The sequence below is a fragment of the Herpailurus yagouaroundi genome, unplaced genomic scaffold (assembly GCF_014898765.1).
Source record: "Herpailurus yagouaroundi ecotype Mexico unplaced genomic scaffold, PumYag 184, whole genome shotgun sequence".
Taxonomy (NCBI): domain Eukaryota; kingdom Metazoa; phylum Chordata; class Mammalia; order Carnivora; family Felidae; genus Herpailurus; species Herpailurus yagouaroundi.
In genome coordinates, this window is record NW_024412415.1 from 10,110,273 (window position 1) to 10,128,955 (window position 18,683).

The 18,683-nt window shown below is 38.7% G+C and overlaps 1 protein-coding gene across 10 annotated transcripts in view; it reads right to left on the reverse strand.

The window, feature by feature from the left end:
* The window catches only part of TP53BP1 (tumor protein p53 binding protein 1), a 99,062-nt gene that overhangs the window by 15,465 nt on the left and 64,914 nt on the right, over positions 1-18,683 (reverse strand). For 9 of the 10 annotated variants that reach the window (XR_005795796.1, XM_040492472.1, XM_040492471.1 and 6 more), the window contains 4 exons: positions 15,432-15,489; positions 14,354-14,446; positions 9,603-10,086; positions 5,797-5,949 (listed from right to left, as the gene is read on the reverse strand). Coding sequence is in view for 9 of the 10 variants with exons in the window: in XM_040492472.1 (XP_040348406.1) it covers positions 5,797-5,949; positions 9,603-10,086; positions 14,354-14,446; positions 15,432-15,489 (788 nt within the window). In the remaining variant the exon portion in view is untranslated. The remainder of the gene's footprint in view (positions 1-5,796; positions 5,950-9,602; positions 10,087-14,353; positions 14,447-15,431; positions 15,490-18,683) is intronic. The other variant, XM_040492470.1, reaches the window with a different exon arrangement.

Sequence of the window (18,683 nt, forward strand, 5' to 3'; positions counted from 1 at the left end):
AGCAAGAATTGTAACCCAGACATTTTCTGTCTGGGAGAAGAGAGGTAAGGAGGAAGGAAGGTTAGATAAGGAAAACAAATGGTTAGGAGCCATTCTGGGTATTTCATCAGCAGTGGGTAGCATGACATGTTTTTTGAAATCAGGTTATTTTACATTACTTTTCAATAAATGATACAGGAAATAGAAAATTATAGGCAAAAATAGGCTAAAAATACTATTGTTTATAAAAATGAAAAACAGAAAGGTAATAATCAAAATGTACAAGGTTGCAGTATCTATAGAAGACAGGAATATCAAACAGACTTTATCTCCCATGCTCACTTTGATGGATTGGTAAGTGGTTAACTGGAGCTCAGTTTTAAATTTTTTTTTTTTTCAACGTTTATTTATTTTTGGGACAGAGAGACAGAGCATGAACGGGGGAGGGGCAGAGAGAGAGGGAGACACAGAATCGGAAACAGGCTCCAGGCTCTGAGCCATCAGCCCAGAGCCCGATGCGGGGCTCGAACTCACGGACCGAGAGATCGTGGAGCTCAGTTTTAAACAGCCTTTGGAAGCTAATTCCCAGGCTTATGGGAAAAGGTTCTGGGGCCAGTCAACAATGTCCTCTCTGGACACAGGATTGAGAAATTACAGCACACTTGCTTTCCTGTTCTAGACTATTCATGCATCACCATGCATATCATCAGAGAAGATATGGAGAAGTGTAAGACCCTCCCCTCAGAGTTTATAGCTTCTCTGGGCAGACAGTATGCAATGCACACACACTCAAATAATGCTGTAAGATAATTAAATGATTATTATTTTTTAAATGTTTATTTATGAGAGAGAGACGGAGTATGAGCAGGGGAGGGGCAGAGAGAGAGGGAGACACAGAATCCGAAGCAGGCTCCAGGCTCTAAACTGTCAGCACAGAACCTAACATGGGGCTCAAACCCATGAACCATCAGATTGTGACCAAAGCCGAAGTCGGACAATTAACTGAGTCACCCAGGTATCCCCTAAATGATTAATTTTAACCACTCCCTTCTTGAAAATATCTCCTCCTTTGGAATCTACAAAGTCACTTTTACTTTCATTCTACCTCTTTTTTTTTTTTTTCATTCCACCTCTTTAAGGGCTACTTCGATATGTGCTTGTTTTCAGGTTCCTCTTTCTTCATCTGTTCCCTTAGACACAGTATTGTGCAGGACTCTGTTCTTCCTTTTCTTACTCTTCTGTGCTTTCCCTGGACAATCTCACCAGACTCATCCCTACCTATCTACCAACAATATAAGAATGACTCGGCTCCAAACTCACAAATAACTAAAAAACCCTTCCCTTTGGATATACTAAGGACACTGAAATTTAACCCAACCAAAACGCAGTGTCATCCTCTCTCCATTTCCTTGCCTTCAACGAATAAATCCTGGATATGACCGGTGCATCTCACAATCCCTATAACTCTATCAGAGACTGTTTTTTTTCTCCACCAAACCTCAATTCAAGAGTTTGGAGATATGAGATGCCTGCGTGGCTCAACTGATTTAGCGCCCGACTCTTATTTCAGCTCAGGTCACAATTCCAGGGTCGTGGGATTGTGCCTCACTCCACATTGAGTGTGGAGTCTGCTTAAGATTCTCTCCCTCTCCCCCATTCTGCCCCTCTCCCCCACTCACGGGCTCTTTCTCTAAAATAAATGGAATAAATTAAATTTAAAAAAAAAGACTTGGGAGGTGAGAGGCAACTTTGCTCCCTATTGCCATCAACAGACCATTTCTATCTCCCACCTCTCGCTCCTACTAAACCACTATTTGCCATTTTGTTAAACTTTGCTTTCCCCCTCCGTTACTCACCAACATCCTCCCACCCACTCACTCTCATGGATGAAAACCTTAACCTCTGGCTCACAGCCTCCCTTTTCTCCCCGTCCCTATTTCTGTCACTATTCTCTGTGGCTTACATCCATCAGATGACCCATCCAGCAACTCTCAAGTTCCTGATATAATTACCACCATTAACCATTTTCTCTGCTTCAGCCATCTATCCTCAGGGTCATTACCAGAAAGAGTACCACCTCCAAAAAGTATCAGTGAAAAACATGACTTTCTCAAATCTCTGTCTCCTATCACCAACTTGCCTGCTCTAGCCAGATTCAAGTCTATCTACTGAGATCCTTTGACTAAAGGAGGTGTTGTGAGCCCAGAACTGAAGTCAATCCCTTCACTTGAATATAGCAAATGTGTAGGGGCATGGCCAGCCTAAAAGGCTGGGATTCCAGGCTGTGTCTCTGTTGGAAAATATGCCCCAGGAACAGTAGCCAGCTACAACTGCCTTTGCAACTGTCCTACAGTCAAAGCCATCACTATTGTAATGACAGATCCAGGCTTGAAGGTGGCCTGTTATCATCTTTTTAATGTATTTGCTTACTTATCTTCCTGTGTGTCTTATACACTAGACTACAGAGACCCTATTAAGACAGAAATTGTAACCATCTTCTTTCCTGGGTATATCCTCCAAATCCAGCACAGTGCATGCCACAAGAGACCCTCAGTAAGTATTTACTGAATAATCTCTCTCAAATCAGTGTCCTATTTACATTCTCTGTCTCAGCATATGGTACCACTCTCTATCTCACTGCACAGGAAAAAGCCCACGTACCATGTTAAATTCCTCCCTCTCCCTGTATCCCCACATTTAGGAATTCACCAGTCTATCAATTTCACCTTCTATGTACTTAATGCATCTGTCTCTCCTCTCAACCCCTACTGCCACTGTCCTAATGCAACACTCATTACCTCTTGTCTGAACTATGCCTCAACCCACACCAGTCCACTGTTAAACTGCTGCCAATCCGAACTTCCCAACATGCAAATCTGAGCATGTCACTCTTTTCTCCAAAATTCTTTAAAGGCATCTATCACACCAAAGATAAAAATCTAAATTCTTTTCTGTGGTATACAAAGCCCTCATACTTGGGGCCTTTACCAAACTCAACAGCATCCTTTCCTACCATTCGCTACCCTACTGTTTGTGTCATATTGAGCTTCTAAATATTCATTAAGCATGCCACGTTGTCTACATAACTTTTCATTCTGCCTATGATGTCCTTCTTCCCCATGCCTCAACGTTATCTGCCACACTCTGGGAGCTACATATTCTGTGAGGTCTTTTAGCCACCTTCAGGTAAGCTGGTAGGCTCAGTCTCCTCTTTCTAACACATCTTGCCACCCTCTACAACAGCATCCAACAAGTTCTGGATTTGCTGCATGTCTATATAAGCTCCTAGAAAACAGGGACAGTGTCTTTTTATCTTCTTAGTTCCAGGGCCTGCCACAGTGCTAGGAACATAGTGGAAAAAAAAAAAAAAAAAAAAAAAAGGTGCAGGTAAATAAATTAATAAAACTTCTAAAAGATAATAAGCAAAGAATACAAGCTATGAGGGAAGGTGTTCCTAGAGTCTTCTCAAGTCAAAAGACTAAAAACTAAACTAAACGTTTCATACCTGTGTGCTCTTTACTTTCTGTCTCTGTGCCTTTACTCACCAAACTTTCTGTATGGAATGCCTTTTCCCCTTATCTCCCAGCATCTAAAACCTTCAGGGTCCAACTCAAATGCTTTTTGGACCTCATCCAGACAAACTAGCAAAATTCCCTTCAGAGGAGTTTCATCCTCATGTGAACTACCATATGCATCTTCCTTCTTGCACACATCACTTCACTCTTGAGAAGCAGCATAATGTAGTGGTTAGGAATGCAGGCTCTGGATCTAGACTGCCTGGAATTAGTTCTAGTTCCTCTGTTTATTAGCTATGTAACCTTATGCAAGTTATTTTAACTTAACTTAATCCTCAGTTTCTTCATGTGGAAAATGTGATAACAGTACCTAACCCACAGCTTAGTTGTGAGGATTAAATAAGTTCCATCATTGGGGCGCCTGGGTGGCGCAGTCGGTTAGGCGTCCGACTTCAGCCAGGTCACGATCTCGCGGTCCGGGAGTTCGAGCCCCGCGTCAGGCTCTGGGCTGATGGCTCGGAGCCTGGAGCCTGTTTCCGATTCTGTGTCTCCCTCTCTCTCTGCCCCTCCCCTGTTCATGCTCTGTCTCTCTCTGTCCCAAAAATAAATAAACGTTGAAAAAAAAAAAAAATTTAAATAAGTTCCATCACTGAAGTCCGTACAGTAGTGCCTTACATATAGTTAGTACTACAGAAATGTTAGTTGCTATTATTAATGTATTTAATTATGGTAATATTTCCCAAACTATATTCCAAGGGGGTATAATAAGTATTATCTTAAAAAATGTTCAGTTGATGCGGTGCCTGGGTGGCTAAGTCAGTTAAGCATCTGACTTTGGCTCAGGTCATGATCTCAGTTTGTGAGTTCGAGCCCCGTGTCAGGCTCTGTACTGACAGCTCAGAGCCTGGAGCCTGCTTCAGATTCTATGTCTCATCCTCTCTCTGCCCCTCCCCCACTTGTCCTCTGTCTCTCTCAGTCTCTCAAAAATAAATAAATGTAAAAAAATAAATAAGTAATAAAAAATTTCAGTTGTCAAGTTTGGTAACTTCTATGTTAAACAATAAAATAGACATCTTTAATAAAGGACTTCTTAGAGCCTTTAACATAATAGGCACTGTGAATTTCCATGGGGGAAGGGAAGTTTTACAGCATTTAGTATTTCTCAAACTTATTACCATGGAACTTTCCCCCCCCCTCCCAGAGTAGCTAAAAGGCCTGTTTCCAGAAATATACTTTTGAGAGCACCACATCAAATAATATAGTAACATGTATAACATTTTAAACTACAAGAGTTACAAAAACTGTTCATGAAATCAAACTGTTTTTCTAAAGCTGCTAATCTCCTAATTTTTCTAAAATAGTAGCAATATTGAAAAAATTCCACAAACATATAAATTGAAGATGAATTAACATCTGGGATTTTGGTGTACAATAAAATACACAAGAACATTTCTCAAACTAAAGTCAAATGCTTTCTGACATGAGGGCCACAATGGCCCATTAGTGAACAACTGCAATAATGTGTTCCATTTAATAAGACTATATATATATCAGAGTTTAATTCTCCCTGGTCTCAACTTCCCGTATGGCTATCTGGCAAATTTTTTAAGATGTGCCTAAGTATGGCAACAAGGCCTAAGGAAGGAAGGAAGTACCTGTGCCTCTCATCAATTAATAAAATGGGTTCCCAGAAATTAACATATGTACCAAGATAGTGCCACATCTTTAATTCTTGAAAATCTGATTTCAGCCAGTATTGAGATGTAAACAGTCAGCATATGATGCCGTCCAATCTAACAGTGAATAAATGCTGATATTTTCCAACACTGGGAATGAGTCCATAATGAATCCTACTAAGACATAAAGGTGCATCTCCTACAAACAGGTCTATAACCACACATGGATGGAGACCAAGAAAGGACACAATGAGCAAACGTGATAACAAGTGAGAAAACATGGAGCAAAGCAAAGGGTTCTAAACCTCTTTAGTTTCCAAGAATTAAAAATAATAGATAAAATGTAGTTATAACATAACAGAGATTTATCAATCTGTTCTTTATGAAACAGAAACCATGATGGGACTGGTTAAATAAGTGGCCAGAGGTTAAACAGTAAACTCGTGGTTGGGAAAAACACAGAATTCAAGACTCTCCTTTCTTACCAGATTCTTAAATCTTTCTCACAAGATGAAGGAAAACAAAGAAGCTAGTTGCACAAGAAAGGAGGGAAGGGGTGGAAGTGGAGAGCCAGGGAATTTTTTCTACTGAAAGAAATTTGCCACATAGACCTAAGTATGCATTACCTCAGTTACTTTTCTTTCTACTTCTGTTCCATCCACATAATACACATCTGTGATGACACGGGTGACAAGTGTGCGAACCTCACGGATTGTCCTCATGTGGCGATGCAAGACATGGCCATGTGGAGGCTGAGGCATATCAAACTCTTCCTCTCCCTGTGGCAGAAAAAATAGAACACAAGCATAGGTATCACTGCAAAGTGGCAGAATCAAAAATCAACTGCTTCATGATAGGCAGTGTTCAGAGGTTCCATGAATCTAGTGTGATGGAATTTTCCAGTTGCTTTATTTTTTTATTCACCTATAGATAAGAACAGGGATGGAACAGCTATATAGCCAGAGGCTAGGAAGAGTTTGTATCAGTTATCACTTAAAATGACCTATTTCTGTCTCAATCAAAATTGTAACATCTAGCACTTATATCTAGGATATTTAAGTGAAACTCTGACCTCCCCCCGACAAAAGTACATTTACATTATAATCCTTCTGATTTTGAGGCTGACTTATCAATCAGTATATAAACTTACACTTGCAACATCTCTTTAAAAAAAGGAAGGCAGGCATATTTTTAAAACTTTATATAAAAACAAGAGTATCTGTTAATCTCAGTGCAGTCTGTTTTTCCTGCTTTAGTAAATCAGAACTATAGTTTCTTTATGCCTAGAACAAGATACACAGATTTTTCTCAGGATTAAATATGGAATATTTAATCTCTTCCAAATAACAGATTGTAACTTAAGAGCCAAGCTAGTGCCCAGTAAAAGGATTCTGTATTTACTTGTATCATAAAGGATTAATTTAATAGCTTAAATAAATAGCTTAAATAAGCCCTGCATTTTTGTTTATATGACAACTGCTATCCACATGTTTTCTCATAACACATATACCACATTTAACAGCATCCACGCCCTCCCCTCAACCCCACCGGTAGTTCTGAGGAGAAAATGCACACTTTTTTTCTCCCACCTTATTTCCCCATAGCAGACTGATTTTTTCTTTCAGCATTGTCAAGGTATTCAAGTCTTTGAAAAGAACTATATATATTACTGCAATGATGATGATCCTGGGTTTTCAGTGACCAATGTGGTAGTGATAGTAATTTACCTAAAGCTTTCAATAATTTACCTGAATAATTCCCACTCCAACTCCATCTTGGGGGTAAAATATCCACTAAAATGGAAATGTAAATTATGTGAATAAATATAAATAAAAAGCATGGAAACTTAGATCCACTAATTCCTTAAAATACTTCTATATATATAATTCTGGCTAATGAATGGCCAGAGCACTGGTCTGTCACATCTCAATCATCAGGGTGCCCCTGCATCAGAACCATGACAGCTAGACCTCCTGCCCTCACACACAGACAGGCAGGTCCGGGATCACAGATGTCTAAAAGGTTTCAGGGATACATAAAGCACTCCTTGTATTCAGGCTTCTCAAGAAGTCTTCCTGTATTTTTCCACTACAACAGCCAGACAAATGATCATTTCAAGACAGACACTTAAATATGACTGATAGAATAAGAAAGGAAAGAAGGAAAAGGGGGCAGATAAAAAGAAATCTATGCTTACTCTCTCTTCAAATAGTCTTCTGAAAAGAGGTCTCTGTAAAGATAAATAACTTGAAGATCTTGTCATCATAAAAGGAAGATAAGAAAATGAAAACAAAACCATACTTTCCTTCATTAAAAGCCTAGCTCCAGGCCCACTGGATAAAGAAGTCAAACTTTAAGCAATGTCAAAGGTAGGCTGCCTATGCTTTTCTCCCCACTGGCCTCAGTCCTACCCAGAATGCAGGGGATACAAAAGCACTGACACCTGGAAAACCTCCAGAAAGCATTCCTCATTTTCCAACCATTCTTCAAAAGACAGCACACCAATCTATATTTTCTGTTACCGCACCCACCCCATCTCTGTTTTTTCATTGTAGTATAATACACGTAACATGAAATTTACCATTTTAACCATTTTTAAGTAGACAGTTTGTGACATTAAGTACATTCACATTGTTATGCAAACATCACCATATCCACCTCCAGAACTTTTCATCTTTCCCAAGTCAAACTGTACCTATTTACCTAGATTTTTCTAGCACCTTTCTTAACAGGAGCAACTAGCTCTTTAAAAAGTTATTTCACTCCATATGACACAATAGTAGTACAGTATCAGCAGTGGCTTTGTTGGTGGTAACAGCAGTATTTAAAATAATAATAATCAGTAGGTAGCAGCAGCAGCAGCCAATATATATTGAACGTTTACTATGTGCCAGATCCAGTGTGGAGAACTTTATCTAATTTAATCCTCGCATATTCCAGATAAAGTGGTCTGACTCCAAAGCCTAGGCCTAACTGCTCTGGCTCACTGGTTCCTGCTTTCATCAACATGAGATAGGAGCAGGGATTATTTCCCTACTTTACAGAGGAAAAATGTTAAGTAAGGAAAATATAATCTAGTGGCTTCAATGAGATTGCTATCTTTAGGATCAAGTTTAATTCTTTTTATAAAGGCAGAGAAGTTATTTATAGCAGAATGCCAACACTTTAAGGGTAAAAACAAGTGCAAAATAGGGTCTGATCTACTATAACCCCTATATTCAAAAGGCTATTCTATTTTCAATCTGTACAAACTGATAAAGTCTCAGGTCTCAGAGACCATGTTATCAAAAAGACTAATAACATAAACAGAATTTCTGGAGTTCCTGGAGAGGCATGGATAAACAGAACAAGACTACACAGGCCATGATTATCAAATAGAAAAGCAACATAGCATAATGAAAAGAATACCGATTCTGAAGTCAGATATGCTGAGTTCAAATTCCAGTTCTGCCACCTACTGATGGCAAAATCTTGGGCAAGTTACTTAACCTCTCTTCAGCTTGATTTCTTTACCTGTGAAATGGGAATAATAATACCAACCTCATGGGTTGTCTTGAGCACAATGCTGATACACTGTAGGTGTTCAATAAAGAGGAACTATATTATTTTATTTTTATAAAACAAACAAGTTGGAAAATTAGAATGAGACGCACATCACTAATGAAGCTTTCCTAGGCAGATTCCAAGTGAAGACGATCTACCACAGCAACTGAAAAGGCAGTTTAACCGCTATTAGTAATTTCCAAATTTTCCCTACCATGGAACCCACTGCCACCTGACGAAATTGAACTTCCTCTTATTTCTTAACACGTACACTTCTACCACCACCTCTTAACTCGATTGTTACGACTACCTACTCCCTTACTCTATTCCCAAGAACCTGTTGCTCCTCCAGCCTCACTTCCACCACCCCGATCCTTTTCCTCCCGTTATGTCTAGCTGCAGCCTGTGCAGTCCTCACCGCCTGAGGACACCCCCTTCCTCTATTTCTCTTACTGTTCTTGGTTTCCAATACTGTGCTACACTATCCTTCATGTTTTTTCTATCTCTTTCCTCTGCTTCCTACTCCTTTAGTTCCTGGGAACTTTGGTGAAATAGACTTGGGAGAGAAGCAATTAGCTCCAATGCTTTTAAGGGAGGATGCAAATGACAGCAGAAGGAAAAGATTAAATGTAGAATATATCAGGGCCCAGTCTATATTTTTTGGCTTTTTCATCCAGTAAAGACCTACTTGATAAACTCTAGCACTATTTCATTTTCCATAAGAGACTATCTACCCATAATTTTCACAACCCTATCTATCTTGGAAAAATTGTTTTTAATGACTGGTCTGCACAAAAATTATCATTAGGTAGAAGTATCACAACTTAAATTCTCTGGGAATCCATAAAGTCAAAACAGGGCCCCTGAGATACCCTAGACGTTCTCTCACCTGGCTATGGAGCGACTCTGTATCATCCCCAGGAGCACTGACTGGTTTCTCACCACTCCCCCTGTCAGTCTGAACCATGGCATCTTGTTTTCCACAGTTCTGGTCCACTGTACTGGTCCCCTGTTCACACACATTCTTTACAGTCTGAGTTGCTGCTGAAACAGTTTCTGGGACCCACAGAGAATGCTCTATGGTCTGGATTCCTATGTTATTTTGGCTGGGCCTTTCAATCAAGGCATTACTAGGTTTTTCCTGATTGGTATTTCGTCCTTCTTTCTGGCCTTCTAGCACATCTGTCTTCAATGCTTCCCCTTGAGGACTGGATGACCCCTGTGTAGCCACCTGCCGAGAGGCAGGAGATGGAGGGTCTTTGACAGGACAACTGGGCTGCATGGGCTGTTGACTCTGCCTGGTCCTTTGGTCACCTTCCAATCTTTCCTTTCCTTCTTCATCTTGAGTACTTGGAAAACTGAGCGAGTTCCCTCTGAAAATCAACCATATAAAGAAACCATGTCAAGTAAACAAGTGTGAGTTTGTGTGTGTACTAGCAAGGGAACCATAATTTGACAATATGAAAAATGTGGGAAAGGGAGAAAATAAGGCAACCCAGCATATCACCTTTCTCAACGTAATTTCACTCTTGAGAAAATAATGGTACATAGGACTCTATCACCATGATGATACAATAGTCATAAAATTTATTCCCATCACTAGCTATGAATTCTGAAACTTGACACAGGAAAATAAGGTAAACAAAAAAATGTAAAGTCATTACTGAAGTCATAGTCAATGAAGGCTGTTTAGGGATCTACTTCATAAGAGATCAATTAGGTCAACATGTCTCATTTGGTTTTTATTGGTTCTAACATTCCTTAAATGACTGCTAGCATTTTAGATTCTTTTCTTCACCTCCACCCGCGAACAACAAGCAAAAATTTTAGAAAAAGAAACTTCATTTATACAGGATAGAGTTTTAGGTGAGGTTCGAGCTTTGCCAGATAAACTGGCATATCTTACAACTAACAATTCTGAATGACTTGATTCCTCTAAGAAAGTTCTCAAGATACAGCCTACTTCTTTTCATTTGGCTACACCAGGGATTTATTTATTTATCCCACAACCATTTGATTAATGTCTCCTATGAAACAGATACTATGAAGTCCTGAGGAGCCTAAGGGCTTTCTTAAATGTCTTTAACCAGAACAAAAAGGCCCAGATTAACTCCAGGTGAGCAGGTAACATACATAAAAACTTGAAATTCATGTCTTAGGAGCACCTGGGTGGATCAGTCAGCTGAGCATCCGACTCTCGATTTCAGCTCAGGCCATGATCTTGTGGTTTGTGAGTTCGAGCCCTGCATCAGGCTCTCCACTGACAGACTGAAGAATCTCTATCTCCCTCTCTCTCGCTGCCTCCCCAACTCTCTCTAAATAAACTTAAAAAAAAATCGTGTCTTATTTATTCATCTCTACTTAAAACATCTAACAGGGCTTAATATACAGTAAGTGCTTAATAAATGTACTCTGGACATTTATTGATATTCTCTCCACTGAGTAGCTGCAAAAATCTACTCTCAGATTAAGTAAACTAATTGTATAAGTAGCAAATTCATGTAGAAAATGTAAAAAACTTTTAACTTTTTGGTAAATTACGAATTCGATGAATCAGTGCACTACAAACAAAACAAGAAACTAACACATTTTAGGCTCCATTAAATGCATAGTAGCCAGAATAAAGATAAAAGGAATCCATTCTGAACTGACCACAGTAAGACCACAACTGGATCTGTTTCAGTTTGGAGTATCCTATTTTATAAGGCATAAACCCACAGAAGATAACATTCAGGATGACCAAGGATCTAGAAACCATGTCATATATTGCTGTATTCTTTGCCCAGAGAAAGACTAGTTACCACTGAGACAGACAAAGCTGTCTCCAATCTGGGAGAAGCTCTCACCCCTTAAGAACTGAGCTGACATGGGTAGGCCGAAAAAAGGAAACATGAAGAGCTCTTTAAGAAATGCTCTACCCCGGATCTTGAGTAGAAAGACAAAAGGAGAAGTTTCTGAGATTTCTATCTTATTTACATCAGTTTACCAGAACAGGAGATTAAAGAGAGATTTAGAATAGAGTTCTAGCCAAAGAGAGCCTGGTAAAAATTTGGTAGTCATAGCTTGAGTCCTGTCAGGAACCTCAAGTGAATAAGGATATAGAATACAATAAAGATAAGGCAAGAATAGGACCACCAAGATTAACACTTACTGTGATGAGGTTGTAAGTAACCATATATAAAAATTACTCCACTCAGGGCTAGGTACACAGCAGATGTTCAATCAATACTAGTTGTGTAAAACAAAGCAATTAAGACTCACTTCACGTTTTCTACGAACTTAATACTCATGTGTGACTCTTTTAGACAGCTAACACATTAACAGCTGAACAATGAAAGTTAGTCAAAAGCTACAAGAACAGGATTAGCCATTTGAAGAATTCAATTACCATTGTTTCCCACCCTTAAACAAGCCTACCACATTTTACAGAAGCTGTTTATTTAGGGTAGAACCTCTGAATAAAATTTCACTTCCAAAGCAAAGTTTTGTTTTATTTTGGACTTTTAAAAAAAATGTGTATTTATTTTTGAAGGCGAGAGAGAGTGGAGGAGGGGCGGGGGGTGCAGTGGGGGCGAGACAGAATCTGAAGCAGGCGCTAGGCTCTGAGCTGTCAGCACAGAGCCCGATGGGGGGCTCCAACTCACTGGCTGTGAGATAGTGACCTGAGCTTAAGTCGGATACTTAACTGACTGAGACACCCAGGTGCCCCAACACTTTTTTTAATCTTAATTGACAAGTATTAAGTTGCTTTTTTTCCCCAAAGAGTTAATCAGAACAACTCTCTTCTCTCTAGAGACCAAAGGAGTCTCATTTCAACACTAGCAATATTCAGCAGATTCCTATCAAATAGTAGGTATGAATATCCTATGATTTTGGTATTTATCATTCTCATGTTAGCCTCAGTCAAATGAGTGACATTAAAATCACAGTCATTTCCCCCCACATTCATATATTTTCATACATATATACAGAACAGCAGGTAAAAGGCAAAGCCTTAATTGCAACACATACTGCAGGAAAGTGTTGCTCCACTCTTACCAAGTTTATAAATCCTCAAACATAAATAAAACTGAGAAATACCTACTGTAAAGATGTATGTTAATGTCCCAATAAACAATAAAGAAGGAATCTTTAGCACTAGAAAAGAGCTTTAGAAGACAAGAGAAATCCAGTCAACTCTAAGAAGGGCCACACCTCTCTTTATTCATTTGTTCCAGCTACACAACCCTACCTTGGTCACTATATGCCAGATTTGGAAACTGATGCTAAGAAAGCAAATTTTAGCAGGAAAAGTCAAATAAAATTAACCCAAAGTGAAAAAGGGAAGAATAAATCTCCATACTTAACAAACTTCTAACCTTTATATTCTGAGTGTAGGTCTGTCTGTGGAGCAACTGAAATCAAATCCAGCTGGATTCTCAGGCCTGTGTTCTACTAAGATTAAACAAAATCACCAGCACTTTGGCCTAAGATATTCTAGTAAAATGGGAAGGCAGTAGAATGCCTCAGTAAATTTAGTAATTGCGAGGCCATTACTGTATCACTTTTTGAATCACATAAAGTAGCGTTTCACCTAAGCTTCTTGATACAATAAAGGATATGACCTGGGCTATTTGATTCTCAAGAATACCACAAGCTCACATTTAATAATCAGAATGCCACTAAAAGCACTGATATGTTTCTTTTCAATATTTATGTTAATAAAGACTATAAAAATTATGCTGCAAATAACACTATTAGGAATATACCTGCTGACAAAATATTATCACATTCTCTAACTACAAAAATCACTAAACGTCATAATGAAAATACAAGTTTATTTCCATTGCCATTACTTATTTCCCTATACTAAATACAAGAATTGTACATATCAAATAAGATACTCTCATTATTTAAATAAAGAAAAAGAGGTGCCCGGGTGGCTCAGTCGGTTAAGCATCCGACATCAACTCAGGTCATGACCTCACAGTTCGTGGGTTCGATCCCTGCATCAAGCTCTGTGCTGACAGCTCAGAGCCTGGAGCCTGCTTCAGATTCTGTGTCTCCCTCTCTCTCTGCCCCTCCCCCGCTCATGCTCTGTCTCTCAAAAATAAATACATGTCAAAAAAATTTTTTTAATTGAGAAAAAATACTTTGTAACTCAATTTTATTACTTTTTTTTTTCTGTTTTAGAGCTGTTCTAAAAGATTATGGAGTAAAGAAATCATAATTCCATCCATAATTCCATAATTCCAAATCTTAATTCTATCAAGTATGACAAACTTTAATTTGGAGTGTTGAACATCTCAGTTTTGCCCTATGGGAAACTGAAGAAAAATAAAAAGTCTTGTTAAAAATAAACATTTCTAAAACTAAGAAAAAATAATCTTAAAAATATAGAATGATATAGGTTCATAAATTTATGAAGACTGAATCATTTCAAATTGACAGAATAAGAAGATCAAGACAAAAAACTTTATAAAATATTAAATAAAACTTCTCTTGACATCTCACTTATAAATCTGTCTAGAATATATCACAGTCCATCAGGTAAAAATGTAAGCTGAAGTTCACAAAATGGTAGCAATACATTCTAGATTTTGGAACCAACCATTTTGCAAATAAATACAGCTCAAAAGAGGCTATGAAAATAATGCTCACTTGATGGGTGCAGAGGGAGGATCCCGATTTCGAGCCTCAGGATCTTGTTGTGCTTCACAGACACAGCTAAACAAAGACATGGTCTTCTGGGGACTAAGATAACAAGTTAAAGCAACATACTGTGTTAGTTTCGAAAGGAAAAGTACCTCTGGAGATTATCTTTTTTAGGCACAGAAGGAATAAAATCCTTGCTCTGTGTCCCAAACCCCACACCTTATGTCAAAATGCCATTCTTCATACTTGTTTCCAATTAGCACAATAAAAAAGCTCTTAAAGAAGATTCACAGGAAATAAGATGGACAGAGAACTATAACCAACAGCATCTGACAAAACTAAGTTTTCTTTCTTGCATGGTAATAACGGGCTGGAGCTGAACAGGGGCACGTGTTCAAACAGGACACACATTCAGTTGGCCATAATCCTTAATACCTTGTGCTCTTGCCCCTAGCCTGCTATACCTATTTACTGTACCTGCCAAGCCTGATTTAAGAATCCTCACCTATACTTCACCAACTGCCGCTAGTACGTTCACACTGGATGACTCATGCCATGAACCAATGAACCAATTCTACTCTCACAGCCACCAGATGGCAAAGCTTACCACTAAAGCCTCAGGATGGGGTCAAACACATCCCCAAGGCATTACAGCATTCATGACAAAGCAAAAATAACAGTTCAACACAACAGTTAATTTGGCAGGCAGAAGAGAAAATGGCCTGAGGTTGCGGCGGAGTCAGGAATCCTTGAAGGAACAAGGTCTAAGGCTGTTTTTCTTTAAACCCTTTATTGCCTTACCAACAGCAGCAATAATCTCAGTCTCCTCAAAAGAAACAAAGAAAAGGGTATACTCACATGAACAAAAGAGAGAAAGGGAAACACCTTTAAATATCTTAGTTCTAAGTATAGCAAAAGCTGAAAATATTAATAAGACAGCCTACTGTTAGATTCAATACATGGCTAAATCCTTTATGCTGAGTTTCATTTTAAGATTTTTCCTTTATTGATAAATCATCTTCCTCTTATTAACAGAGTGGCTTTGTATATTAAACTCCTCTAAATAGCAACCAGCTCAGGTTACCTGGCAACAGCCTCAGCAACTGCAGTAGATCCATTTTTTCTTTCACCAATTGCAGGCTCTGAATAAAAACAAAAGCAAAAGGAGAAAAGAGAAAGAAACAATTCAGTTAGTATCACACCTAAACACCTCTGAAAACCTGCTCTAATAACTGCAACAAGTAACAAAAAGGAGTAAGAATAATAAGTGAACATAAAAAGACTTAAACAGTACAAGTTTTTCCTCACTTGCACCAATTTTCTTTCAAATTTCCTACAGAAGACTAATCAGTTTGTCCAGAAATATAATGAATTACTCAACACTGGCATGTAAATATGAAAATTAAAACTTCTCCTCAACCAATTCATCTCTCTTCTCATACAGGATGTAAAAAATTTACATAGTAAGAAAATACGAAACTTTAATAAAGAAAAAAACTTTAGTAAAATAAATTATACAAGAAAATGTTTTCAATTGATACAAATTTTCAATAGTGTGCAGTTTGGTTGTTTTTGTTTCTTTTTTTTTTAATTTTTTTTTTTAACGTTTATTTATTTTTGAGACAGAGAGAGACAGAGTATGAATGGGGGAGGATCAGAGAGAAGGAGACACAGAATCTGAAACAGGCTCCAGGCTCTGAGCTGTCAGCACAGAGCCCGACGCAGGGCTCGAACTCACGGACCGTGAGATCATGACCTGAGCCGAAGTCAGCCGCTCAACCGACTGAGCCACCCAGGTGCCCTGGTTGTTCTTGTTTCTTTTAAACAGTGCACAGTTTTAAGAGAACCCATACACAGAAGGTACTCAAGTTCTTCCCAAAGTGCCTTTGGGACAAATATTTGAAAAACAAAACTTATTTTCAAGAAAGAATCTGTAGCAAAGATTAAGAGCGACACTGAAAAGAATCCCATATTCTCAAAGCAGTGTCACTAATGCCAAGGGATTAAAATGTGTTCCTTTAGAAATTTATTCCAGCCTTAGAGAAAATAACACATATTTTTAAACATTTCTAAAATATTCATGACCCAACATAATCTTCTTAACAGTCCATCAAGGGGGCAGAAGTTTAGTGGTTAGAGCCCTGGCTATGAAACAGGCCCTGGCTCCAGCATTAGTAGTCCAACTTGGAGTAAACCCCATCTTCTGAGTCACTTTCCTCATCTGTAAGATAGAGATAAACCAGAACCAACCTCACAGGTTTATTGTGAAGATGAAATGAGTAAAACTCTGAGTCCAGTGACTGCCAGATAGTGTACTCCTACTATCAGGAAAGGTATTAATACCGTCCATTATGTTAGCTCCACTTAAGGTCTTCCCAATTTTAACTTCAAATCTAAAGATTCAAGGCTACCATATACTCTCTTGATAAGCCCCACTTGATTTCAGAGAGAATAAAAATGGAAACATGTAATACTTTAATTTCTACTGAGGTTCTATTATTCAAATTAATAAGCACGGAAAAAGTAGAAGAGCACTTTAATTCAGACCCAGACTGCTGGTTCTTGAAACTACTTTTTTTAAGTTTATTTTTTTCAGTAATCTCTACACCCAACATGGGGCTCAAACACACAACCCTCAGATCAAGAGTCGCATGGTCTTCCAACTGAGCCAGCCAGGTGCGCCCCTGGGTTCTTAGTTGGGGTGCCTGGGTGGCTCAGTCAGTTAAGTGTCTGACCTTGGCTCAGGTCATACATGATCTCGCAGTTCATGGGTTCGAGTCCTGCGTCGGGCTCTGTGCTGACAGCTCGGAGCCTGGAGCCTGCTTCAGATTTGATGTCTCCCTCACTGCCTCTCCCCCACTCATGCTCCCATCCTCTCTCTCTCAAAGATAAACATTAAAAAATATTAAACAAAAAAAACACTTTAAATTCAGGCTACCCCATTTACTAGCTGTTTGACTCTAGGAAAAGCACTCAATCTTCCTGTGCCTCAGTTTCTTCACCTATAAAATGAGGATAGTAACAGGACTTACTTCACAGGTTTGTTGTGAGATTCAATGAGCTATACTTGTAAAATGCCTGGAATATCATAAGTACTCAAAGCATATTAGCTACAATTTCTTTGGTCTCCAGAGAATGAGAGGCCCTTCTTATTCAAGTCCACCCATTCTGCTATAGTCTTTTGAAAGCTTCCTCTCCCAACTCCCTCAGGGTTTTGATCCATTAACTGTTTCCCCTATTCCCTCATTTTTAACCCCTCTCTCTTTTGGAGACTTTCTCTCAGCCTATAAAATGCTTAGGCCTCTCTAAGCTTAGGCATAAAAATGAAAAAAATCTCCAATCCTAAATCTCTCTAACGTGGTGTATTTTTTCCTTTCTCATATAAACTTCTCAAAAGTAGAATATGTTTGCTGCCTCTTCTTCCCATCACTCCTCAATTAACTTCAGTATAGCTCCCACCCAAAGCACCACACTGGAACAGTTCTTGCTACAGTCACCAAATGGATCCGAATGGCCAAATCCAATGTACATTTTCAGATATACCTTATTAGATATTCACTTTTGCATCTGACATTATCTTCTTGTAATTCTCCTCCCCGTAAGCTTCCTTTCCCATCTCTTTTATAAGACTTCTTCCTGTTCTAACTCCATTAAACAGCATTTACAAACTACCTAGTGGAAAAATTATAAACTTTTGTGTCAGACAGATCTGACTGAAACTCTAACATTATCTCTTAGCAATTATTGTGACCTTAGACATATAACTTTAAAACCTCTGTTTCTGGAAATAAGGATATCTACTATGGAGTGCTATCATGAAAACTAAATTCAGATGTAGATTCATTCTGTATTTTTCCCCCGTCCCTCTAACTTCCATATTCAACCGGTCCCAAGGTTCTCTCAATTCTACTATTCACCTCTCTGACTGATCCTCTCATCTCCATCTCCACTACTAATAACCTTACTTCCTGGTTAAACAAAGTCTGAATTTTCCAGGCAGGAGAATAGGAAATGGGAAGGCAAGGCAAGGAATAAAGCACAAAGGCATGAAGTTTTTAATACTCAACTGATACTTTTAAAAAAGCTAATCTGATATTATTCTCTTGCCTACAATTCTTCAGTGTCTCAGCATCATGTAAAAGGCCTTTCCAAATCTGGATCTTTGCAACCTCCCTTGTTTGTACCTTCTCTGTATTCTAGCCATAACCATTAACATGCAAGTAATGGAGAAATAGTCAATACAAGCCTAGAGTGTGAATCCACAATCCTGTATTTTCTACCCTCCTCTGAACTGTTTCTGAACTTGAAAACCAATTACTTCATATATGCAGGTTTA